The 25,476-nt window shown below is 40.7% G+C and overlaps 2 protein-coding genes across 5 annotated transcripts; one reads left to right on the plus strand and one right to left on the minus strand.

The window, feature by feature from the left end:
• Nucleotides 1-284: 284 nt before the first annotated feature.
• Nucleotides 285-713, plus strand: ost4 (oligosaccharyltransferase complex subunit 4 (non-catalytic)). The gene is made up of 2 exons (XM_047388835.1): nucleotides 285-421; nucleotides 611-713. Exon 1 carries the CDS (start codon nucleotides 285-287, stop codon nucleotides 396-398), a length of 114 nt encoding a protein of 37 aa, XP_047244791.1. The 3' UTR covers nucleotides 399-421; nucleotides 611-713.
• A 1,753-nt stretch (nucleotides 714-2,466) lies between these two features.
• On the minus strand, nucleotides 2,467-25,476 carry agbl5 (AGBL carboxypeptidase 5). Of its 4 annotated transcripts, none has more exons than XM_047388831.1 (17): nucleotides 25,330-25,476; nucleotides 23,349-23,643; nucleotides 23,100-23,271; nucleotides 22,808-22,974; nucleotides 22,537-22,714; nucleotides 22,245-22,423; nucleotides 16,577-16,946; nucleotides 16,092-16,261; nucleotides 15,742-15,877; nucleotides 12,148-12,359; nucleotides 11,854-12,059; nucleotides 9,730-9,903; nucleotides 4,772-4,914; nucleotides 4,589-4,641; nucleotides 4,282-4,457; nucleotides 3,231-3,364; nucleotides 2,467-3,133 (listed from the first exon to the last, which is right to left on the minus strand). In XM_047388831.1, exons 2-17 carry the CDS (start codon nucleotides 23,561-23,563, stop codon nucleotides 3,056-3,058), a joined length of 2,763 nt encoding a protein of 920 aa, XP_047244787.1. In that variant the 5' UTR covers nucleotides 23,564-23,643; nucleotides 25,330-25,476; the 3' UTR covers nucleotides 2,467-3,055. The 4 variants fall into 4 exon arrangements, with proteins under 4 accessions (XP_047244787.1, XP_047244786.1, XP_047244785.1 ...); XM_047388830.1 differs by having other exon boundaries at nucleotides 11,854-12,056; nucleotides 16,415-16,946; XM_047388829.1 differs by having other exon boundaries at nucleotides 16,415-16,946.

Consider the following 25,476-nt stretch of genomic DNA (forward strand, 5'->3'; position numbering starts at 1 on the left):
GAGAGAACATGCAAACTCCATGCTGAGTCGAACCCAGGACCTTCTTGCTGCAAGGCAACAGTCCTACCAACTGCGCCACCATGCAGCCCTCATTGTAAAACAAGGCATACTTTTCTTTTTAGTAGTGTGGATACCTTAAAATATCCACTTTTTAGGCTTAATGACACAAATCCCAATGTATACCTGATTACAATTATGCAAATAAGCCATGTGGCAATCAAAACTCTGCAAAATCTATTTTCCTTCATCTACTTACCCAACGTTGTGTCTTTCTTTTATCTAGGATGGTGACTGACGTCCAGCTGGCCATCTTTGCCAATATGCTTGGCGTGTCGTTATTCCTGCTGGTTGTGCTGTACCATTATGTTGCTGTGAATAACCCCAAGAAGCAGGAGTAGATTTCCCTACAATGACTGGAGAAGTGTGTATTTATACTATAACTATATTGTGTTTCTTTTGGCTGTAAGGCACTCTTTTTAGCGTGATGTCACCTGATTGAAGTGTAGCATTTGTTTTGTTCTATGAAATTTGGGGAAAAGCAGAATTAAATCTTTGCTGACTTGCCTTGATAACACGTTTAACCTTAATTTATTTTTCCTCTTCCCCTCAGGTGAGATAAGAATTTGAGTCCTAATCTCTCCATCCGGTCCACCTTGAGAAGATGTTCTGTTGCACCGTACCTCTTTATTTCTAATAAAAATGTCTTAATTCAATTTGTAATGGCCTCAGCATTTTCCACACCTACTTTCTTCAATGTTCATAGTTCATTTTAAATTATATATTAAAAAAAAGACACTTAAAACATTAAGTCATATAAATTTGATATGACTATTGTGTAGGGTCACCAGAGAGCTGCGTGAAACCTGCTAGGACCGGGTGTTAATTGCAACATCAAACGTTGTCTTTTGTGGGCTAAGTACGAGAGAAGGATGATCCAAGCTGCTATTGGTCCTCTGGAATTTGCTTTAAATGTATGACCCCAGGCATGTAGAAGTCTAGTTATCTTTCTGTTCCCAGTCCTCTACAGACCATTCTAGATCTCTACATATACATGTGCTTCTCGCCAAACAAGTAAAGTTCATATATTTCAGTAATTAATTTGAAATGTGAATTTGTTTTAGATTTATTACACACTATTTCAAGTTTTTATTATTGGCAATACACCTTTTTTTAACGCACTTAGTCTTTCCACTACACTTCCCATTAAAATGCACGCAGCAGTGAGTTGCCAGATGATTCTGTAGCAATGACCTTTCATGGCTTAACTACAAAACGATTGGCTGCTGGACTAATGTCAACTGTCCAGTTCTACATTTCCATATTAAAATACATTTGTATTGGTCTTATATAATACACTGCTCAAAAAATAAAGGAACACCTTAAAACACATCAGATCTTAAAACACATCAGATCTCAACTGGAAAAAATCTTGCTGGATATCCATAGTGGTATTGAATGAATAATGTCTTAGGGAAAAAAAAGGATGTCCCATCATTTGATGAAAATAAAAATGATCAACCCACAGAGGGTTTATTCCGAAGACGCAGCTATTTTAACTGAAAAAATGATTCTTGTATTCACGCCTGCCAACGGGGTAAGCTCTTTATGAGATAATGGATGGTGTCCTGGGGTATTTCCTCCCAGATCCTGGCCAGGACATCACTGAGCTCTTAGTCTAAGGTGCAACCTGGTGGCACCAGATGGACCTAAACATAATGTCCCAAAGGCATTCTACTGGATTTAGATCAAAGACGCATGGAGGCCAGTCAATGGCATCAATTACTTCATCCTCCAGGAACTGCCTGCATACTCCTGCCACATGAGGCCGGGAATTATCACGCACCAAGAGGAACCCAGGACCCACCAGTGAAGGGTCTAATAGTTGGCCTATGGATTTCATCCCAATATCTAATGGCAGTCAGGCTGCCATCATTTATCCTGTACAGGTCTCTGTGTTCCTCCATGGATATGCCTCCCCAGACCAACACTGAACCACCACCAAACCGATTATGCTGATCAACGTTACCTGATTCTTTAATGTCTGTCACATGAGCTCTCAGTGAACCTGCTCTGATCTGTGAACAGAACAGAGCACCGCTGCCAAACCTGCCAGTTGTGGTGTTCTCTGATAAATGCCAGTCGAGCTCCACGGTGCCTTGCAGTGAGCACAGGGCCTACTAGAGGACGTCGGGCTCTCAGGCCATCCTCATGAAGTCTGTTTCTAATGGTCTGATCAGAAACATTCACAGCATTGACCTGCTGGAGGTCACATTGTAGGGGTCTGGCAGTACTCATTCTGTTTGCAGAAACGAGTACATACTGGTCCTGCTGATTGGTTAAGGACCACTAAATGCCCTGTGCAGCTTCATACCACATTGAGAGCTTAGGTTTTTGTTTTATGAAGATAATCATTTGACCAAATGTTTCTAAAAAAGCTCCATTGCCACTAAGAACCACAAAGTCCAATAGAGGGAAATATTATTTTATAAACACCACAAAAAGCACAAAATATTCAATACAGTCCATTTTATAACAATGATAGAATTAAATTATAAAAAGGTGCTGTTGTGCTCAGGTTTGAAAAAAAAAAAAATCCTTAGTAATACAAGTTAGATAGGTGAATTAAATGACACAGCTGTGCATAATGATAAGAGTATCTTTAACTCTGCTGGAAAGACAGCAAGGACTAAAATAACAAGGTGTTAAAGACAGTGATTGGAGCTAAAATGTTAAAAGGATATTTTAGGGTTATTCTGCATCAGCTTGAAAAGCGGAAGAGGCAACATTTATGCCACGCTACTCCAGCTCCTGTTGTGACACGAGGAAAGGCACTTAATCCTCAGTTGCTCAGTGATTGTAATGCACACCTGTTAATGCTGCTCGGCTACTGAAAAGGTTACTAGTTTGTATTGCACATTAAACACTCCAGAAGAGACAGTTTCTCCTCTTACTTGAAATGTTGGTAAATATTTTGAAAAAGGAATGTAGGCTCACAGTTGGCAAAAAAAAACTATTCTGTACTTTAATTGCAAGCTTCTGGACCTCGGTGCAGTTTCTAGGCTTCTCCATACAGGGTCACTGTCTCACACGTGTTCATGGCCTCTGGCACCGGCATAGCTTGTCTTCCCTCAGCCTTTACAGAAGATATCACAAAGCCTTGTCAGGGTTTAGTCATTTCACACATTTGTCTTCTTTGTTGCTTACCTGAAGTTCAACATGGAGCTTCTCACCTGTTCTGCAGTTCCATCCATCTCTGCTGTTGCCTCTGTGATAGCTTCGGTTCTGTAGTTTGGACTCTTGTCTGTGTTCTTCCCCAGCAGCGTTCTAGAGGCCAGCTGTATGGCTCCTTCTGTCCTTGATAAACCTGTATAACCAGAAAAAGGGTTTGTTAAGAAATCTTTTAATCTCTCAAAAAGAAATAAAAGTTAAAAAGATTTTTTTTTTTTTTTTTTACAACAAAAGACTTTATTCCACTTGAGCCACAGTATTTTCAATATAATTCAGAGATCATCAAAGTAAGTAGGACATTGATATGTAATAAATTTGACAAAAAACATTCTAGCCATTATGCTGGTCCATCAGGTACAAAATACAGTGCCTTGCCAAGTATTCAAACCCCTTAAATCTTCACGTTTTGTATTTTGTAAGCATTATATATGTCAGAACACAAGGTAGAGCAAATTTGTGAAGGTAAAGAAAAGTGATACATAGTTTTCAATCCTTTTTACAAATAAAGACATGAAAACAAGTGTGCATTTGTGTCCAGATCTTGCTGAGCCAATATGTTCGAGAACCACCTTTAGCAGCAATCACAGCTTTAGGTCTCGTCTAACTACCAGCTTTGAGCATCCAAACTATACCTGGCCATTCTTCTTTGCAAAAACAGCTCGAGCTCAATCAGATTGGACAAAGAGGGCCAGTGAACAGCAATGTTCACACACAGGTGGACTCTATTTACCAGTTAAGTGACTTACAAAGCAACCGATTGCACTGGATTTTATTTGGGGGCATCAAAGATGGCTGAATACAAATGCCCAACATGCTTGTTAGATATTTTCAGTAATTTGTTTTTTTAAATACACTGAAGCTTGCATTTGTGTCAAAATGTGGAAATGTTCAGGGGGTATGAATACCTTTTCTCAGACACTTTATGCTCAATTCAAATTTAGAGAAATGAATCTTTTGCCAAATGCAGACAATTTGCAAATTATAATTTCAGGTTATTGCTGGAGTGTGAGCAAACAAAAGCCAACATTAATGAAAACACGTGAGTAAACATCCCTGATATGGCCTGATGTCTATGGAGCCCAGGCCTGAGCAGCTTCAAGACCTTCATGGTGGAGGACACCTCCTTGTCTCCAGACAAGGTGGAGGATGCTTTAATGTGTGGGAGAGGAGCGTCAGATGACCCTGCTCTGCGAACGGGGATACGGCTCATGTGCGGCTGCAGCTCGGACCTAGCCAGGCAGGAGAGAGATGATTAAAACTAGCACAAGGATGTCTAAAATCTACAATATTTTTAGCCAATATTCCTCAACGTTTACATCTTTTTGGCTGAAAATCCCAAATTGCTAAAGGCTGGACTTACTTGCTGAATTTGATAGATGACAGGATATGTTCAGACCCCATGTCTTTAGACGTCTGTGACAGATCGACATATTAAGATGTTAGAGATCAAGGCTGTAACGCATTGGGATATGTAGTAAGTACACAGCTAGTACACAAAGTGAAGAGAGCTTGCTCCTCACTGTCAGAGTCGAGGTAAGCTAACCTGTCTACAGGTCTCTGCTGGGTGATGACTGACTGCAAGACCTCGACAGCCTCGGCCTACACGGCCAGCATGCGTGGGGTAAGAGGTTCTGGACCAGCCAGCTACACTGGCTCCTTCAACCTTATAATCTGGGCAGCTGATGCCTGTCAACCACAGGAAGGAACATAAATACAGGAAAATCATGTGAACAACACTCAACATGCCTGGCAGTTCAACCTCTGATCGTGGAAGCTGAAAAATTAAGATTTGACACAATCAAGAAAGATCAGAGGACTCACACACACTATTTGCTGCACAGGGAGACATTTTTTTATTCCAGAAGATTAACAGTAAGGCGGTAAAAGACAGAAGTACATTCAAGAAAGACGATATTAACCAATCGTTACAAGGACAAACAAATCTGCAGTCTGGTGTGGGAGGTTAGCACCACATTGAGGAAAAAAAAAATGGCACAATTCTCACACAGAGTATAAAGCATAAATGTCTAACTATGCATACAGTGTTTCCACCTAAAGCGGCTTTTCTTATTTCAAATGAAGGTGGGTGCACTTTAATGTCGAAACATGTTGGACACAGACATGAAAATTCACAGTGAGAGTAGAACAAAACTACAATACACTAATCCCATTCTGGGCGGTTACTCTTGAAATCTGAGGGCACCAAACAGCTCCCACTTGGTTAAACACAGTAGAAAATAGCTGCATAAAACAAAAATCAGCTTAAAGACATTAAAGGAGCATTAAATGAGACTTTTATTTGTTCCACGAACACCAGGCTGCTTCTAGTTGTTTGATCATTTGTTCTTGAAAAGCTGAAAATTTGCTTTAAGCTATACGGATAAGGACGTCTGAACCATAGAATGTTTAAAGTATTAGAATGTGTTTTATATAGTCTGGTTTTATTAAACAGAGGTGTGTGAAAACCCATAAAACAACTTCATCTTCTACTGCAGTAGTATAATACAGCGAAAAATGAAGAAAACTCCCAACTTTAATCTAAATAAATGTTTTCTGTGAGGAGAAAATATCCCATTATAAGAAATAATTGCTTTTCACAAAATCTCCAGTGGTGAAATATTTGGTTCCACTAAAATCCCATTAAAATACATGTAACTGAACCATTCGTTCATGTAAATTCAACAATAGATTTATATTTTACTTCGGTAAATTGATTAAAGTTTTTAGTAAATGCTAATTCGTAATCAACAATTTCCTGTGTCTCTGGGGTATACATTTTATGACACAGAGGTGCATTTCTTCTTGATGCTTTCTAATAGGCTGGGCAATGAAAGATGTTTTAGTTGCAACCACACAGACTCATTAGGATGGTAAGGGAGGTTGAAAAAACTCAAGAGAAAGAGTGATATCTTGGGTTCAGAAAGTCATAATAACGACCATTAGAAGCTATCTAAATGCCAGCAGGAAATGCAGTTTATGTCCTTCCACCCCAAACATGAACATGTAAAGTTTTCTCAACCCAACTGGGACTTTAAGTGGTAAAATGTGCTTTGTCAGACAAGACTAAGGTTGAGTTTTCAGGCAACAAAAGCTCCCTATGGGTCTGATGTCAAACAAAGGATGGATATGTAGAAAATCCCTCTATGCCTACTGTTGATTATGGTGGAGAACCTGTGATCTTGTGGGACGTTTCTCTTCCTAAGCTTTTGAAAAAGGTGTTACGAGTGCATGGCATCATGGCTGTTTTAAATGTATAAATATCTGGTAGACTCTGCCGGAAAACTCGAAGTCTTTTAGCAGGGTAATGATCCAAAACGTACCGTCAAATCATCAGAGAAACGGTTTGCCAAGCTGAAAATTAACCACCATCCATGATCATCTCAATCCCCAGACCTAAATCCTATAGAAGACCAGTGAGGTGAACTGAAGAGAGGATAAGCAAGGACCTTGGACTGTGGATGATCTTCAAAAAAAAACAAAAACAATGCAAAATAGTGCAAAGAGGAATGCTCTATCTGTGTATGCTCCAACCTTGTAAAATATCACATTCGGTGAAAGCAAACAATAAAATCTGATTTCTTAAATGGGATTTATTTTCCCCCACTAAATAAATGAACCCAAATAAAAGTTCAGATTCCCCCGAAATTTTCTGAGTAAGATTATGTTGCTGCCTTGTTTTTTTTTGTTTTTTTTTTTAAAACACATCTCGTCGTTTTATGGACGATTGTACAAGGAAAATCCTAAAAAGATGTCAAATAGGAACAGAGCTTTTAAAACCAACAGTTTACAACAAAGCAAGGCACGCAATTACTACAATGTGTCACAGCCCTCGATCAGATGGCACCTACAGCTATGCGAGATCAGGAATATTATGATCCACATCCATCTATCACAGATACTCTACCTTTGCATCACCAGTGCCACTAAAACACAGACCATCGTTATGTACTACGAGGACAACACAGGAAACCAAAGTGCAGACAATCACAGTATTTATTCCACAGCTGAATAAATAGGTTTTTATGCAAATATTTTAAAAACGGTAATTGCTCATGTTTTAGCTGCTAAAAATATAGAAACTTTTGCCGTTACACCAAAAAACATTTAAAGGATTGAATAAATAATGGCCGATATATTTTATTTACAATAAAACAAATACTGAAGTCTTATAATAAATATGTCAAACCTCACTTTTTTATGTCACCAATTGTTGGCAACCCTTTCTTATTTTCAAGCAACTCTATGATTGCACCACCTATGAGGATTTGAGCCAGCGATGGTCTGGATGAGGATTCTGGCATTAGGCTTCTAATTGAACATCATCATGTCATGACCCATGTGGGTCCGACACAGGAAAGAGACTTAAGATGAATTAGAAACAAGTAATCACTGAACTGCATACAAACATAAAACGATCATTTTTAAAACCAAATATTAGTATTTAGAGATTAAACAAATGCTTAAAATCAACTAGTTTAGTCCAACATATGGTTATGTACAACATGGGAGCTTCTCTGCTCTCTGGGGATCATGAGGAACTCCGTTTAAAACCCAACAGTAAGTGTGAGTAAAGAATAGAGAAACTGAAAACAGACTCATAACAATTTATATTATGATTTCTTTCAGCTTATTATTTGTACATAAACCCAACGTCACCACACTAGAATTTCAGCATTTACATTTACTGACAAAGGGACATAAGTAAAGTTAAGCAACAAGACAAGGACCCATGTGGAAAGCTCCAGTTTGGAAATAATTTGGCACACATGGACACCAGATATGGGTAGGTCAAGAATTGGCTTAGCAATGAAGTTTGACAGTGAGGTGGGGTGCTTGAGGCAGGGTGGTTACCTACTGCTCTGTCGGTATAGATTACATATGGGCCCCGTCCCTGGTATCAAGCCATATCAAGGTTTTAAAAAGTTACATCTTCAAAACAGCAGAATTTTCCCATCATACCAGTCCTACAGTTCTAAGTCTTTTAATATGATGCCTTCTTTACAACGAAGTGAGAGTCAGCCATTTAGAAAACAGAGCTAACCATCTCTTATTTGGAAAGAACAATTGGCAAGCTACAAGCAGCAGGTTTGTTAAGCAGCTGACTGAAAGCTCTATGGGAGCAGATAGCCCAACTAATCAGCTAATATCAGCTTGAGATGAAAGATGAAAGGCAAAAACAGATAAACTTCCCTGTGATAAGCTTTAGCAATTTAAAAACTACTAAACTGAACAAGTATCTTATCACCGCTGTGTCCATCTCGAGTCTTTTAAAAAAACCTTTTTAGGCAAAACTATTTTAAAATTTAATCTCCCTATTTGTGGAAAAAAGTTGAATTTGACATGATCTTTAAAATATTATCAACTTAATAAGGAATAGGTAAGTCACTATCATGAGTCATTTGACTATCAGCATGCTGATCTGTATCACAATCAAAATAATGAATAACCGTTAAAGATAGACTTACTATGACCCGGGGTACTTTTTGTTTTACAAATATCTATCCTTTTCCACAATTGAAATTGCAGAATTTAAACAGAATTCTGGGTATTTGAGTACAACATCTTAACCTGTAACCTGAATAGCAGTCAGGCTCCACAAATAATAAAATAACAATGCTATGGAGTCATTCTACTCCTTTTGTAGAACCTGAACCAACTTCATTAGTTTACCTCTAATAGTCAAATAGGTATCATAATGAAGAATCATAGACTAAACATATTCTTTAAAGCACAATTTGTGGACTTTGGTACCTTTATTTGCTTTGTAAAAATGACTAGAAATAACAGTTGCAGTGCTTTGTTTGGCACTTTTGTACCTGTATGTTGGTAACCCCACATACTGGGCAACTACACAACAAATGCACCTGGCCTCCTGCAAACTTAAAATACAATCCATGTAAAAGAAAGAACTGAAAATACTATCTAATGTGCAGACCTTTCTTCACCTTTGATGCCCATTTGTTGCTTACTAGGTCCTTGCAAGTCAAACCATCACTGGTCTGCATGTGAACCAAAATGTCATCTTAATCAGACTATTCCTTCTGGGTGTTTAAAGTGTTTTTGTCAGTGAGTGAAAATGCTCTATTGATATTTGAACCTTTTACAAGGGAATGCAGTTCAAATCACCAAACTGTCCCCCCTTGTCAGCACATAAGGACCACCCTGTTTACTTGGCAATCTGTAATATATGCCTAAAAAGCTAGCACCATTAATATTTTTGCACTCAGAAACACACACAAAGTTTTGATATACAGCTTAACACACTTGTTTTATAATTTATGCCGACTTGGTCCATTCACACTCACACACACACACACACATTCCCACACTCTAACTGGGTTGGTTTGATTCAGTCCGAGGTTGGCCCTGTTGGAGAGCTGGTGGCAGCTGGTAGACTCTGGAGGAGTAGTGGGCTTAGTTTGGAGAGCAGCCCAGGCCGAGGCAAAGCCTGGAGGGAGGGGAGCAAGGTGGACAGGCGGGGGGGCTGAAGGGTGTACAGACCTGTTATATTCACTGGAGCCGGTAGGGGACAAGAACCTGCTGCACACACTGAGGAAGAGGAGGAGGATGAGGAAGGGGGTGACGGAGGGGGACGGCAGGGTTTGTGGCTGTTGCTGGGAGATCGAAGAACAGAACGGTTGTGGGAGGGGCATCTCTTCTCCTGAGGCTTAGTGTCTGAAGAGAGAGAGACACACACGTACACCCAGCTCAGAAACATGCAGGGACTGTGCACACACATTCACACACAGCGGTAAAAGCTTTTCAAGTTTTCCACATTTTCTTGTGTTTCAGAGTAGATTTCTAATTATTTTCCCCAAATTCAGTCTCCAAAAGCTTCTCCCCAAAGAGCATGCAAAGACAGCTTTTAGAAGAGGTTTTATTCGTTAAATATCCGAAAGAATTAAACATCACACAGATTAGTATTCATACACAAACTAGGACACACACAGCTGCATCCTAACACTAGTTCTAGATAAGCTTTTCAGTTTAACTCACCTGTGGCTGATTAAAATCACTGAACATGAGTAAGAAGGTGCAAAACTGGGCTGTTTGTGATTAATTGGTCTTCTTTTAAATGATCTTTGTCATAGTGCCAAACAAAGCTAGTAACAAACAGCTCGTAGTAAAAAGAGAAAATTTAAGAGCTGATCTACAGTTTAATGATAAATGGATTCCGGCATATGTGGCCTAAAATCACAAGGTATCATTTTAAAATCAAGTCAGTAAAAAATTTAAGTGCTAGGTTCCCATTTTGAACATTGTGTGTTGGACTAAACCAAGCGCTAAAGCATTTTCACGGTCAAAACATGATGCTGGCAGCATCATGCTCTGGGGATGTTTTCAGCTGAAGGAATGAGGAGATTAGTTATTAGAGAGTAAAACATGGATGCAGAAAGGTACAGTATAGATTACAGCATGGGTGTCAATCTCTGTCCCCAGCCGGCCGCTGCCTTTTACCTTTTTAGATGCTCCAACACAGTCAAACAGCTAAATAACCTTCTCAACCTGTCAGCTTTGCGGAAGCTTCTAAATTACCCTTTATTTGATCCTAATGAAATATATACTGAACATCGCAATAACATTTTTCTATTTGAAATTTTTTTTTTTTTCACACAAATTAGCGTAAAAGGCCTTTTTATGTCCTTAAAACATGCTGAAAGCTATTGAAATGCTTTGCAGCTAGTAAATGCTGCTTTGTGCTACCAATAAATAATATCTACCAGCAAAGGAAAGCTTAGAGTTATTTTGGTTTGATCAGGGGTCAACAGTTGCAAAGAACTATTTGGATGCAGTGTTTGGCAGGCTGTAATATCTCAAGTGCCATACATTCAAACTTCTTGTCAATTATATATTTGGCTGGTCTGAAGAACTCTCACTGCCCTTTATGTTCAGACCTGATAGAGATCAGGGTGGGGACATTGTGATGATGGAAAAGAAAGAAGAGAGGAATATCATCACATAATATTGAAATCTTGTGTTTTCCTAATATCTTTCAGCCCCAGTTTGTTTAGAGGTATGAAACAAAGATAATTAGGGGAGAAATGGCAGTGTGTGGGTAAGAAATAAGGGTGTGAACTGGGAAAGTGGTGAACTGACCAGCAGCCCTCTATCATATTAGACAAAATAAACATGTTGTAGAAAAGCAAATTTGACTGATTCTCAGTGAATCTGAATAAAAAAGTTTTAGAGAAGCGGAAAAAAAGAACCAGGCTCTGAAGCCAAATGATTCTTTCTCCAAAGTGAATTATTAAACATCTGTACCTGTAGGATATTTGGATCTTAAGTCTGAAACATACCAAAATATGGAAAGCAAATGCAAATATTTTTCAACATATTTTCCTCATCTCAAGAATCATGGATTAAGGGTACTTGGTGGATATGAAGGAAAACGCTTGAAAAGTCTTACACAAGACTAATGGGGGGGAAAAGCATGCGCTGGCAGAAGAAGGGTCATGCTAGGGTGTTACTTGGGGGTAAGTTTAAAGTCACCATCCCAGTAAACCTGAAACCACAACACACATCAACCAGAAAAAATGCAGAAAAAAATGATGAACACAAGAGAGGGACAGTGTGAGGCAAAATCCCCTCCAGCAACGTGCTTAGATGGTTTGGAGATCAACTTACCCCTAACAGGCCCAAGTGTTCTGCTGGCTCCACGTCCACTGGTGTGTGTGCTGTTGTGCTGTGCATGAGTTCGAGGAGGGGGGCAGCCAAAGGTAAAGCTCGGAGAGCTGTGTATTTGTGGAGAGGGAGTCTGGCTGCTGCTGCTCTGGCTGTTGCAGCGAACACGGCCAATCGTGTTTTCTGATGCTGATCCAGACAGAAAGCTGCTGGAGAGATCAGGAGCCAGTGACTCAACAATAATCTACAAGGAGAACAATACAGGCAAACTGGTCCACGGTCTTACAGAGAACTCACTTGTTAAAACTTTTTGGTGGTGACACCTTACTGCCATTTTTATGTACTTTTGGGAGCGCATGGATATGCATATTCAGACCTTTGGTATTACGGACGTGCTTGAGGATCCAGGCTCTGAGATTGATTAGGCAGGTGTGCTCAGACAGCACAAGACGTGGCCATGGATTACACTCTGCCATATCCAGGGCAGAGACAGCCACAGCACGTCCCACCTGGAGCACATCAACAATTAGAGTTATGGAAAACCATTCAGCTACATTTTCTTGCTTCGTCCACATATTAGATGTATTTTTGGGGGGATTTAAAGTTATATAACAAAACAAAGTAGTGCAAACATATGTATTCAGTCCACCTGAGTGAATATTTTGTAGAACCACCTTTCACTGTTGCAAAGTATTTGGAATATGTCAATTAGCTCAGCACATCCAGAAGCTTCAATGGACTGAGTCTGTAAACATTAGTTTAAGTCTTTCTTTATTTTCTGAGATGGATTTCTTTCAGTTCAGTTTATTTATAGACCGTCCATTCACAACATATCTCAAAGCATAATACCAACAGATGCAATTTATATACAGAAATATGTTATCAAACCAATTAGTTCATAAAGACAGGTTCAAATCCAATCACATACATTCTAATTCAACCCTAGCTCTAAAACTATTGGTTCAAAGTTTTCTGTCTAAGGAAGCCCATCAGACTGTACTGAGTCACTGACTGCAGCAATTGCTCTGAATTAGCTTGCATGTGAAGACAATGGAAAGTAACGACTCCCTTATAACAGGAAGAACCCTGCAACAGATCAGACATATATAAGAGAAACAAGCACTGTTCCAGGAGTACTTTCTATGGTAAAGACAAAGTAAACATAGTTAATGGCAGCAGTTGCTCTTTAAGAAAGAAAAACAGCTAAACAGCCAATAGTCCATTCAATAAGATGAAGATATAGTTAGTGACATTAGTAGCTCCTTCAATGGCTTAGCCCAGGAGACAAGGTGGTGCCCAGATGGCAGGCACGTGTATCCTCTCTATAGACAGATACTACAGAGCCTTGAGAAAGTATTCGGCCCCCTTGAACTTTTCAACCTCTTGCCACATTTTAGGCTTCAAACATAAAGATATAAAATTCTAATTTTTTGTGAAGAATCAACAACAAGTGTGACACAATCGTGAAGTGGAATGAAATTTATTGGATGTGTCAAACTTTTTTAACAAATAAAAAACAGAAAAGTGGGGCGTGCAATATTATTCGGCCCCCTTGCGTTAATACTTTGTAGCGCCACCCTTTGCTACAATTACAGCTGCAAGTTGCTTGGGGTTTGTCTCTATCAGTTTTGCACATCGAGAGACTGAAATTCTGGCCCATTCTTCCTTGTAAAACAGCTGGAGCTCAGTGAGGTTGGATGGAGAGCGTTCGTGAACAGCAGTCTTCAACTCTTTCCACAGATTCTCGATTGGATTCAGGTCTGGACTTTGACTTGGCCATTCGAACACCTGGATATGTTTATTTGTGAACCATTCCTTTGTAGATTTGGCTTTATGTTTTGGATCATTGTCTTGTTGGAAGATAAATCTCCGTCCCAGTCTCAGGTCTCTTGCAGACTCCAACAGGTTTTCTTCCAGAATGGTCCTGTATTTGGCCCCATCCATCTTCCCATCAATTTTGACCATCTTCCCTGTCCCTGCTGACGAAAAGCAGGCCCAAACCATGATGCTGCCACCACCATGTTTGACAGTGGGGATGGTGTGTTCAGGGTGATGAGCTGTGTTGCTTTTATGCCAAACATATCATTTTGCATTGTGGCCAAACAGTTTGATTTTGGTTTCATCTGACCAGAGCACCTTCTTCCACATGTTTGGTGTGTCTCCAGGTGGCTTGTGGCAAACTTTAAACAAGACTTTTTATGGATATCTTTGAGAAATTACTTTCTTCTTGCCACTCTTCCATAAAGGCCAGATTGGTGCAGTGTACGACTGATTGTTGTCCTATGGACAGATTCTCCCACCTCAGCTGTAGATCTCTGCAGTTCATCCAGAGTGATCATGGGCCTCTTGGCTGCATCTCTGATCAGTCTTCTCCTTGTTCGAGATGAAGGTTTAGAGGGACGACCGGGTCTTGGTAGATTTGCAGTGGTCTGATACTCCTTCCATTTCAATATAATTGCTTGCACAGTGCTCCTTGGGATGTTTAAAGCTTGGGAAATCTTTTTGTATCCAAATTCTGCTTTAAACGTTTCCACAACAGTATATCGGACCTGCCTGGTGTGTTCCTTGGTCTTCATGATGCTCTCTGCGCTTTGAACAGAACCCTGAGACTATCACAGAGCAGGTGCATTTATACAGAGACTTGATTACACACAGGTGGATTCTATTTATCATCATCAGTCATTTGGGACAACATTGGATCATTCAGAGATCCTCACTGAACTTCTGGAGTGAGTTTGCTGCACTGAAAGTAAAGGGGCCAAATAATATTGCACGCCCCACTTTTCAGTTTTTTATTTGTTAAAAAAGTTTGACACATCCAATAAATTTCATTCCACTTCACGATTGTGTCCCAGTTGTTGTTGATTCTTCACAACAAATTTGAATTTTATATCTTTATATTTGAAGTCTGAAATGTGGCAAAAGTTTGAAAAGTTCAAGGGGGCCGAATACTTTCGCAAGGCTCTGTAGCTCAGCCAGTGGCTTCCTACAGGAAGGTGTGACAGCTTAACGCAGAAACATCAGGCCAGATCTGACTCTTATGAAAACATTAAAGGCAGCAATAATTGCAGATAATACATGAATGGAGAGAATGAGAAATAGTGGCATAAAGTGGTCAGTATGTGCTCCAGCAGTCTAAGCCTGTAACATCATGACTACAGACAGCTCAGGTTAACCTAAGTCACTCTAACTATAGGCTTAATCAAAAAGTAAAGGTTTAGGTATATTTGCGTTTGTATCATTCTTACATGCTTTGATCTAAACTATTACCATGGATCTCTGGATGCATGTTTTATGATGGCCCAGTCTCAAGTCTTTTGCAGCCTCAATATTTTCTTTCAGGACCGCCCCATATTTAGCTCCATCCATCTTCCCATCTATCCTGGCCAACTTCAACAGCCTTGCTAAAGCAAAACATTCTCACATCAGAATGCTGCCACCACTGTGTTATTTGGTTTCATCTGTTTGTTGTGTCCCCTACATGGCTTGAGGCTAGCTGCCAATATGACTTTATGGTTGTCTTTCAACAACGGCTTTCTTCTTGACACTCATCCACAAAGGCTAGATATATGGAATGCACAACTAATAGATGTCCTGTCAAATTATTTCCCAACCTGAGCTATGAGGCCTTCACAGAACAGCTGTGTTTCTACTGATTTTAAATTACACATCTACTTACTAATTCAGTGAGTTCTGAAGGCAACAGATTGCATTGCATTTAATTCCGTTCATCACAGTAAAGCAGGCTTTGCACTACTTTGTACTGGTGTATCACATAAAATCCCAATACTATATGTTGGAGTTTGTAGCATGGCAAAATGTATGGCGTGAATACTTTTGCATTGTCCTAGCTGTATAAGGAAGCAACATTAAAAATGTGCTTCCTCCTACCTGCTCAAATATCTCTGGAGTGTACTTCGGAGGAAACAATGAGTGTGGAGGTGGGGTTGCCCGTCCGTTGTCGTGGCAGGCAGGTGGGATAGTGTTCATGGTTTTCCCTGTGTTATAATTGCACTCCAAAGTATAACTGTTGTGGACGAAAAAGAAAAAGATGTTTAACAAACGTCTGTTAATTCAATGCTGTGAAGCAAAAAAAAAATCCTATGTAATTTAAGGATATGTAAATACTTCAACAGCTTTTCGCTGTTAATTTCACCAATTTCACTGGGGTAAAAGAAGCTACTGTGTGAAGTATTAACAGAGAACATAAAACTGTTGCACTGATATAATTGATGTCAGACCTGTGAAGCAGCCCTATCGCCTTGTGAATGGCAACCCGGCCGCTGCCTTCTTTAGACTGCCCATCCCTCTTGTCACGCGCATACATATTTTTTTCAGAGAAGTTGCAGCCCAGGAAATCAAAGTGGGCAGAATTCACAGCAATCAGCCTTGGATAGAGCATGTTCTCCACCTAGAAAAGATTCAACAAGGGGAAAAAAAGCACAAATTTGACACTATATATTGCTAATTTTTTCCCAACAGTTCATTCAAAAGAAACAAAAGAATGTGGTCTGAACCATTCGCAAAAATAGTGCAAATGGAAGGAGGGCAATGATCCGTATACCTGCTGGCTCTCATCAGGAAGGTTATTTCCATACATGAAACATCCGCGTTTAGAGGCATGGCCGTGTAAGTCCACATAATATGCCACGCCTCCTTCCTGGGGCGGCACTGATTCACTTTCCTCTACCTCTGCATCAACTCTATCTTCAGTTTCAGAAACTACCTTCTCTGAGGAATCTGAAGAGCAGTTCTGGTCTCCTTTCCCCAACTCTGTAGTGGTCCAGCTGTTTTCCTCCATCACCATAGGAACCTCTGTCTGTGCAGAACTTCCATCTTTCTCTGCATTTCGCTGGTTCAAGCTGATTTCGAGGGGCGTAAGGGGAGGAGACTGATGCTGATTTGTTGCCTTGTTGTTTAACGGAGTGGGCTGTGTCTGGAGGGTGCTGTTGCTGTGTGTGCTGAGTTTTGTGTTGTGTAAGCGGTTGTGTGTGTGGTGGTAAAGCAATAATGTTTTGGCAGCATAGATGGAAGGATGGAGTTCAGGGCTGGGGTTCAGGTACTGCCTGTTAAGGTTCACCCCTCTGGAATCAGTTCTGTGGAAAAAATAACAAAGAAAACCCAACAGTGACATTAATCCACATTTCCAGCCAGCATAGGCCCAATATGATACATCGGAGGCATTGGCACTTCATAACATATAGTGCTTTCCAAAGTATTCACACGCCTTGAACATTTTCACAATTCGCCATTTTTCAAGTAGACCTGAAAGGATTCTAAGTACCTTGATTATTAAAATTCCTTGAGGCAAAGTACCTGCCTCAAGGCTTCATTAAATTATGTTCAACCATTTTTGTTCCGTCCGGGTGGTTCTTTGTGCTGCACAACGCTCTCACTTCCACTAATGATAGCCTTACCTGCTGATACCTGGATAAAGTGCGGTCATCAGCTTTAGAGGGAGACGGCGAGGGGGAAAAATAAGCGCAGAGAAAACGACTTAAAATGTCGGATCACTTTAAACTTAACAGAAATGAAAACACAGCACAGTGCATGTACTGGAAACTGAATTAGCATTCCATAAAAGCTCAATGCTGCAACATCCGAACAGGAAACATCCACTGCAGCGGTGGACCCCCGTCCCCCTCCGTCCCTCTCCGACTAAGTCAAGCATTTATTATCAAATCGCACCTCAAAAGCACAACAGAAAGACGCATTTTACTGACAGAACACTTCGTTAAACAACAGATGTCGGCACAACGAGACCAATCGCGTGCGCGAGGAAATTGAGTGAGGTTTGATATATGAGAGGCAGTGTGTTTTATGCCTGAATTTAAATTTGCTCTTTACCTTTTTGATAGACAGCATGTAATTATTTTTATTTCTTGTGTTTTGCACTAAAAACAAGCAACTTGCCAACTGTACATTACAAGGGTTCTATCTGATTTGAATAACATTATGTTTCTTGATATTAAAAGAATGTCTTTAAAAATCCACAATGCAATATTCAAGTGACACTTTATGCACTGTGACCATTTTTTTGAACTTCTGACATGTTGATGTTGGAACTTTATTTTAGCTGTAGATGCATCCTTTGCTACAAATGTTCCAAGTGTACAGTATTTGCAATGTCGCACAAGAGGTGAAAAGACATTGGACTTGGTGTACTCCAACCTGAAGCAGGTCTACAAGACTGTCCCCCTCACCCACCTGGAAACGTCTGACCACCTCTCCCGGCTCTTCATTCCTGCTTACATCCCCCTTTAGAAGGAAAAGTGAGGCTGCAGGACTGCTTCCAGATCACTGACTGGACTATATTTGACCACCAAGACTTTCAGGAATGAACAGATGCTGTCCTCTCCTATGTCAAGTACTGAACAAATTCTATAACAGAAAAACGTATCCGGGTCTATTTAAACCAGAAACCTTTTATGCCCTCTAATGAAAAGGCACTTCTGAGGGCCCAGAATTTAACCTTTAAGTTGGGAGACAGAATTCTGTACAGTGTGGCGAGATCTGATCTTAGGGCAGCGGTACAGAAGGAAAGTATAGTCATATCTACAGGACAACAACCCATGGCGGGTGTGGCAAGAGATTAAATCCCTGACAAACTACAGAGGCAACTCACCAGTAAGTCACAGATGTCTCACTAGCTGAGGAACTCAAACATTTCTTTGCCCGCTTTGATGCATTCAGACCTGCAACACTCTCAGCGAGCCCCAAAGAAAACCCTCCAGTCTTCTCCCTCTTAACCTTCTAGTCCATTAGGTGAGACATGAAGGTCGTCAGGGTGGGTCAGCTCTGCTCCTCCACTCTGACGCTCAGTACTGGCTCCCTCCAGGGATGTGTGCTAATCCGTCTCCTGTACATCCTCTACACCTATGATTGTTCTCCCATTCACCCCTCGAACTCCATCACTGCCGAGGACACCACCGTCATCGGCTTGATCGGGTGGGGAATGTAGGAACTGGCAAAGTGGTGCAAAAAGAAAAACCTGATGTTGAACACCACCAAGACAGAGGAGATGGTCTTTGACTGCAAGAGGGAAGGAGATCATGCTCCTCTGACCATCTATGGGTTGCAACCTCCCTGAAGTTCCTTGGGTCACACATGTATGTAGATCTAAACACAACAGCACCGGTCAAACAGGCCCAGCAGAAACTCCACTCTATGCAGGTGCTGCGAAGGAACCGCTTGGAGGAGAAACTGCAGGTGTCCTCCAACCGGTCCACCATTGAGTCGCTGTTAATGTTTGGTGCCACTGGGTTTTTTTGCTGCCTGCTCGGCTGCAGACAAGAAGGCACTGCAGAAGGTAACCAGGACTGCTGAGAAGATCATTGGTTGCCCTGAACCTCAGGTCTATAAGAAGCAGGACTAATAGACTAACTTACTTTTATCTGTGGGCTGATAGAGTCCTGAACTCAGCCCTGCACCACTAAACATCAGGGCAATATCCTATATTCTTCATCCATGCTAGATGTGCAATGCCACGACATTCAGTTACAAATGTTTAATTCAGTTTACGAATGTGCACTCATCGTTTTCTTGCATGCTTGTTTCTATTGTTTATTCCTATTTTTATACACATATTACTATACTATTTTATTTCTTTATTATTAATATTCCTCCTATTCTACAGGTCCTTCTCAAAATATTAGCATATTGTGATAAAGTTCATTATTTTCCATAATGTAATGATGAAAATTTAACATTCATATATTTTAGATTCATTGCACACTAACTGAAATATTTCAGGTCTTTTATTGTCTTAATACGGATGATTTTGGCATACAGCTCATGAAAACCCAAAATTCCTATCTCACAAAATTAGCATATTTCATCCGACCAATAAAAGAAAAGTGTTTTTAATACAAAAAACGTCAACCTTCAAATAATCATGTACAGTTATGCACTCAATACTTGGTCGGGAACCCTTTTGCAGAAATGACTGCTTCAATGCGGCGTGGCATGGAGGCAATCAGCCTGTGGCACTGCTGAGGTCTTATGGAGGCCCAGGATGCTTCGATAGCGGCCTTTAGCTCATCCAGAGTGTTGGGTCTTGAGTCTCTCAACGTTCTCTTCACAATATCCCACAGATTCTCTATGGGGTTCAGGTCAGGAGAGTTGGCAGGCCAATTGAGCACAGTGATACCATGGTCAGTAAACCATTCACCAGTGGTTTTGGCACTGTGAGCAGGTGCCAGGTCGTGCTGAAAAATGAAATCTTCATCTCCATAAAGCTTTTCAGCAGATGGAAACATGAAGTGCTCCAAAATCTCCTGATAGCTAGCTGCATTGACCCTGCCCTTGATAAAACACAGTGGACCAACACCAGCAGCTGACACGGCACCCCAGACCATCACTGACTGTGGGTACTTGACACTGGACTTCTGGCATTTTGGCATTTCCTTCTCCCCAGTCTTCCTCCAGACTCTGGCACCTTGATTTCCGAATGACATGCAGAATTTGCTTTCATCCGAAAAAAGTACTTTGGACCACTGAGCAACAGTCCAGTGCTGCTTCTCTGTAGCCCAGGTCAGGTGCTTCTGCCGCTGTTTCTGGTTCAAAAGTGGCTTGACCTGGGGAATGCGGCACCTGTAGCACATTTCCTGCACGCGCCTGTGCACAGTGACATGTTTCTACTCCAGACTCAGTCCACTGCGTCCGCAGGTCCCCCAAGGTCTGGAATCGGCCCTTCTCCACAATCTTCCTCAGGGTCCGGTCACCTCTTCTCGTTGTGCAGCGTTTTCTGCCACACTTTTTCCTTCCCACAGACTTCCCACTGAGGTGCCTTGATACAGCACTCTGGGAACAGCCTATTCATTCAGAAATTTCTTTCTGTTTCTTACCCTCTTGCTTGAGGGTGTCAATAGTGGCCTTCTGGACAGCAGTCAGGTCGGCAGTCTTACCCATGATTGGGGTTTTGAGTGATGAACCAGGCTGGGAGTTTTAAAGGCCTCAGGAATCTTTTGCAGGTGTTTAGAGTTAACTCGTTGATTCAGATGATTAGGTTCATAGCTCGTTTAGAGACCCTTTTAATGATATGCTAATTTTGTGAGATAGGAATTTTGGGTTTTCATGAGCTGTATGCCAAAATCATCCGTATTAAGACAATAAAATACCTGAAATATTTCAGTTAGTGTGCAATGAATCTAAAATATATTAATGTTAAATTTTCATCATTACATTATGGAAAATAATGAACTTTATCACAATATGCTAATATTTTGAGAAGGACCTGTATATATATTTCTGTTCTTAATTTATATTACCGTGTCCCCTTTTCATTGTCAATGTCACACATGTCTGCATGACATGTGTGACATTGACAATTAAGTTATTCAGATTCCAAATTTTTAAAGACACGCTATGTTTTTGCATTTTAAGCAATAAAATTTTATTTTAAAAAGGACTCAAGTAATTTGTTTACTTGCATTTTTTGTTTCATGTATTTCTATTAGTCATAAAATCAGCCTAGCTGATTAAATGAAAACCCTGCAGAATGTGCCAGTTTTTGTATCCGATTACTTGATTAGGTGTCAGAATAATCAATAGAATAATCGTCAGCTGCAGCCCTAGTTACAACCACAAACTTCAATGCGTTCTATTGGAAATTGTGTGACAGGCCAACCCAAAGTTGTCCAGAATTGTTAAGTGAAAGGACAAATATTTTCTGTTTGCTAAATGTTTTACAAATAAAATCCTTATCCACGTGCTGCACATATGCATGCATCCACAAGAAATCTTGTTTGCAGCTGTTTGCAGTTTCCCACAAATTATGCAACAACCATTGCAAAAAAGTGGAAAAGGTGCTCTGAACAGATGAGACCAAAACTAAACTTTTTGGAATGCATAACTTAATATGCTGAAACGTAGTGATGGTGGCAGCATCGTGCTGTGGGGATGATTTTCTTCAGCAGGGAAAGGGAGGATTGATGGAGCTAAATAAAGTGCTTTTTAGCAGGAAAACCTGTCAGGAGGCTGGGATCAAAAGCATATTTATTTGTTGAGTGGCCCAGACAAAGTCCAGACTTAAATCAAATTGAGAAACTGTGGCTAGACTTAAAAACTGAGGTATTTTGCAAAAACAATGGGCATACATTTCAATCTCCAAGTGTACAATTTTGGTGGAGAATAACCCCAAAGACTTGCAGCCAGAATAGAAGCAAATGGTGGTTCTAAAAAGTATTGAGTCAGAGGGGCTAAATACAAATGCAAGGCACACTTTTTAGATGTTTATTTGTACACAGTTTGAAAACCATGCATCCATTTGGCAATGAAGCACTACTTTGTGTTCATCTGTCACAAGAAAGCACATGGACTTTTGCGGTTGTAATGTGGCAAAATGTCAAGGTTGTGTGAATAGTATTCTAAGCCCCTAAATGATAAATGTTCACCTGTAGTGTCCTCTGACAACCCCATCTGGGTTAAGCATGGGAATGAGCTTGAACACGAACATGCTGCGCAGCATGTTTGCGCGTGGGTCATCTCGTCTAAGAATGAAGTTGAGGAAACCGTTAAACACAAATGAGGACGGCGTTTCTCCAGGGTGCACACGGCTGCTGAGGAAAAACACCTGCACACAAAAAACAACATGGGAAGGATGAGCTTCACCTTCCTGCAATAACACGGTTGCTACACATCATACGAGCACGGTACAGTGTTATCGAAGACCACAGAAAACATCACCCTCTTGTCCGGGAAACGATGTGGTCTGGGAGTGTTGGTGTCAGGAAACAGCTTGGGTAGTCGGGCCTCTCTCTCCTCCTGCATGCCGCTGCAGTTGGTCACAGTGAGGAGGTCCACCCTATTGCCATCTAGAGAGTTGCACAGCAATTCCCTATGATAATACACAGTGCCTGGTGCACTGAAAGGAAGACAATAGAGGTAAGTAGGAAAGAAAAGAAAAACTGTAAACAAGAATTATGCCAACACTTGAAACACTTTCTCTGTGTTTTACCTGCTCGGGCTAAGCTGAGCAGCTTTGGGGTAGCTCTCATCCAACTGCTGCAGCATCTCCTGGCACTCAGTGTAAGAGAATGGGTAGCAGAAGGAGAAGTAGGTGGTTGCTCCTCGCACATCCAGTAGCCGGTGAGTGAAAGACAGAATGAACTGGTTGTTTACAATCTAAAGGAGGAAAAAGAGAAGCATATTTTTAGAAGGATAATTATAGCCAGACTTACAGTACTCTTCCGCTTTATCTGTTGGTTCCCAAATAATCACACTGAGAGCCTCAGAGAGTGTTCATATACCTCAGTTGTAGGTCTGTCCCGGATTCTTTCCCAGCGGTTTTTGCCAGGTAAGGTTCGTACGAGAGGAGCCATACCCTGGCTATACAGCTTCCGCTGATTGTTCATGTTCATTACATTAATCTTCAGCAGTTTCCCTGGCATGGCACCCCGCACGCTGAAGTAAAACCACGATCTGAAAATCACAAATCCTAAACATTAGACAGAAAGTGAGCAAATGATAAAGATGATTTTTATTAATGACGGTTTTACCTGTTTCCATTCTCATATTCTGTGCCAGCACAGTCGGGCTGGGTCCACATGTTGAATTCATAGTCAGGGGTGAGGTTTGGCCCTGAGAGGGAGCTTCCAACAGAGGGTGCATCAGAGGGAGGGCTCGTGTTGCCCTTCTCTACCTTCTCCACTCGTGCCAGGTTCCCAGAGTCAAACTTGGAGCTGAATTCAATGTTGCCAAAGCGGACCTCCATGCCTCTGAACTTTGGACACTCTTGTCTTTCTCCCCTCAGGCCAGTTATTAAGTGCCAGTCAGATATCTGACACTGACAGCCTGTCAGGAAATCAGAAATACGGCACACATTTACATATAAACAAAAAAAAGCATCTCATTCACGCTCATTAAAAAAAGCTTGGATCCGAAACATGCCATCTTTCCTAACCATCACAACAAAAACTGTTTACATTTAAATATTTTTGTGACTGAACGTTTCTGCTATTTAATTTTTGTTGGTTTTTTATTTACATGAATGTCAAAAATTTGGTTGATTACAATAAAAACAAACAGGAGACCGAGATAATTTGATGTAGGTGCTTTGTTTGGATTCTCAGCAAAAAGGCAGAGAAAGAGTCTGAACTTCTTCAAAATAAAACCACGCACAATCAGGAAAAAATTTAACTTATTCGTTATAATCCGAAATGTCAGACAACATCACAGCTTCTCAGTCTTAAATGATAAAACCTGCAACTGTAAATCTATGACATGCAACAATTTGTTTTGCTACAAAACAATAATTTCTCTCCAAAAAGTAGCAACTGTTTATCTTTATTATTAAGAAGTAAAAAGACTGTAAGACACTAAGTGGACAACAAATCCATGGAAGGTTATCTTTTGTGCTGAATCACATTTTCTTTTACATCATGTGGATGTGGATGACTGGGTCCATGTACGGTCCTTACCTGGAGAACATCCGGCCACCAGGATGGACTATAGGAAAAAGCAATCTGGCAGAGACAGTGTGATGCCATGGGCAATATTCTGCTGGGAAGCTTTGGGGCCATCCATGTAGATGTTATTTTGACACATACCACTGACCTAAGTATTGTTCCAGACCATTTGAACACCACACATCAAGGAAACTGTGTTCTCTAATGTCTGTGGCCTCTCTTCGTTGCCACAAAGCAAACTTTGAGTTTGAGGTGTTAATATGGGCTCCATATTTTCCATATATCAATTAAAGAGACCATTTGTGAGATCGGCGAGACAAACAACTCCGATCAATAAAAGCTACTTGCAGTTTTTATAAGATCTACTGTTGGGCAGGTCATAATGTTATGCCTGATCAATGTGTATGTAAATTGAAGTTTAGACATGCTAGAACTCCAGCCGTGTTTTCAATATATAAAGGAAGTGACTCACTTCAAACTCTCAGACTATATTAAATGGCATATTTTTTAAATAAAATATTAAGTGCTATAGTCTTAAAGTCAGCACACAACAGCGCCACTCCGTGGTCGCTCGAAAAACTACAAGTGTATTGAAGAACCAAGGTGTTCTTTAAACACACGCAAACAAAACGTTTGCTTTTCCCCCTAGTAAAAGCTGCTTTGTTTCAGCTCTAACAACCTGAATACAACCGAGTACAGGGCGATACAGCCACGGCCTTGTTTAGGATTAACAACATAGCAACAACAGCTGACTGACCGAGCACAGAGTAAAGGGGGCGTAAAGTAACAGCGTCTAAAACGCAAACGACCGGACTGTCAATATTGTCTAAACAAAGCTATGAGCCGCAACTCGAAAACGTCCATTGCATCAGTCGCTGTTTAACCGTTAATGATATATTTAAGCTAGCAGACGTCTCGAAGCTACCCAGGCTAACCTAGCAACCAACCTAGAAGCGACTGCTCGGAAGCCAACACCGTTTTCACGTTTAAATCCGGTTTTCCGACCCCGTATTTTCACCACATTTCTTCTCTCAATGTAGGTATACGCAAATAAAATAACTGTCAGTCTTACCAGGCTATTTTCGGTCGACGTCCATTTTTGTTGTCACCGTCCTTTCTAACCCTCAACACATCATTATCTGTGCTGCCTTCAAGTTTCTCCGGAGAAACGAGCCTGCCTGGAATCTTCTGTCTCGCATGCGTGCAGCTGCAGGTTTAC

This window comes from Girardinichthys multiradiatus, chromosome 15, assembly GCF_021462225.1.
Source record: "Girardinichthys multiradiatus isolate DD_20200921_A chromosome 15, DD_fGirMul_XY1, whole genome shotgun sequence".
NCBI lineage: Eukaryota > Metazoa > Chordata > Actinopteri > Cyprinodontiformes > Goodeidae > Girardinichthys > Girardinichthys multiradiatus.

What these genes read in the sequence shown, in the direction of transcription:
- ost4 (XM_047388835.1), top strand. Translation starts at nt 285, where the DNA reads ATGGTGACTGACGTCCAGCTGGCCATCTTTGCCAATATGCTTGGCGTG.
- agbl5 (XM_047388829.1), bottom strand. Translation starts at nt 23,563, where the DNA reads ATGGAGGTCCGCTTTGGCAACATTGAATTCAGCTCCAAGTTTGACTCT. An exon ending in ATCGTTTCCCGGACAAGAGG is followed by an intron (nt 22,424 to 22,536) that starts GTGATGTTTTCT and finishes TTTTGTGTGCAG; the next exon opens with GTGTTTTTCCTCAGCAGCCG. An exon ending in GCGATAGGGCTGCTTCACAG is followed by an intron (nt 15,878 to 16,091) that starts GTCTGACATCAA and finishes CGTCCACAACAG; the next exon opens with TTATACTTTGGAGTGCAATT.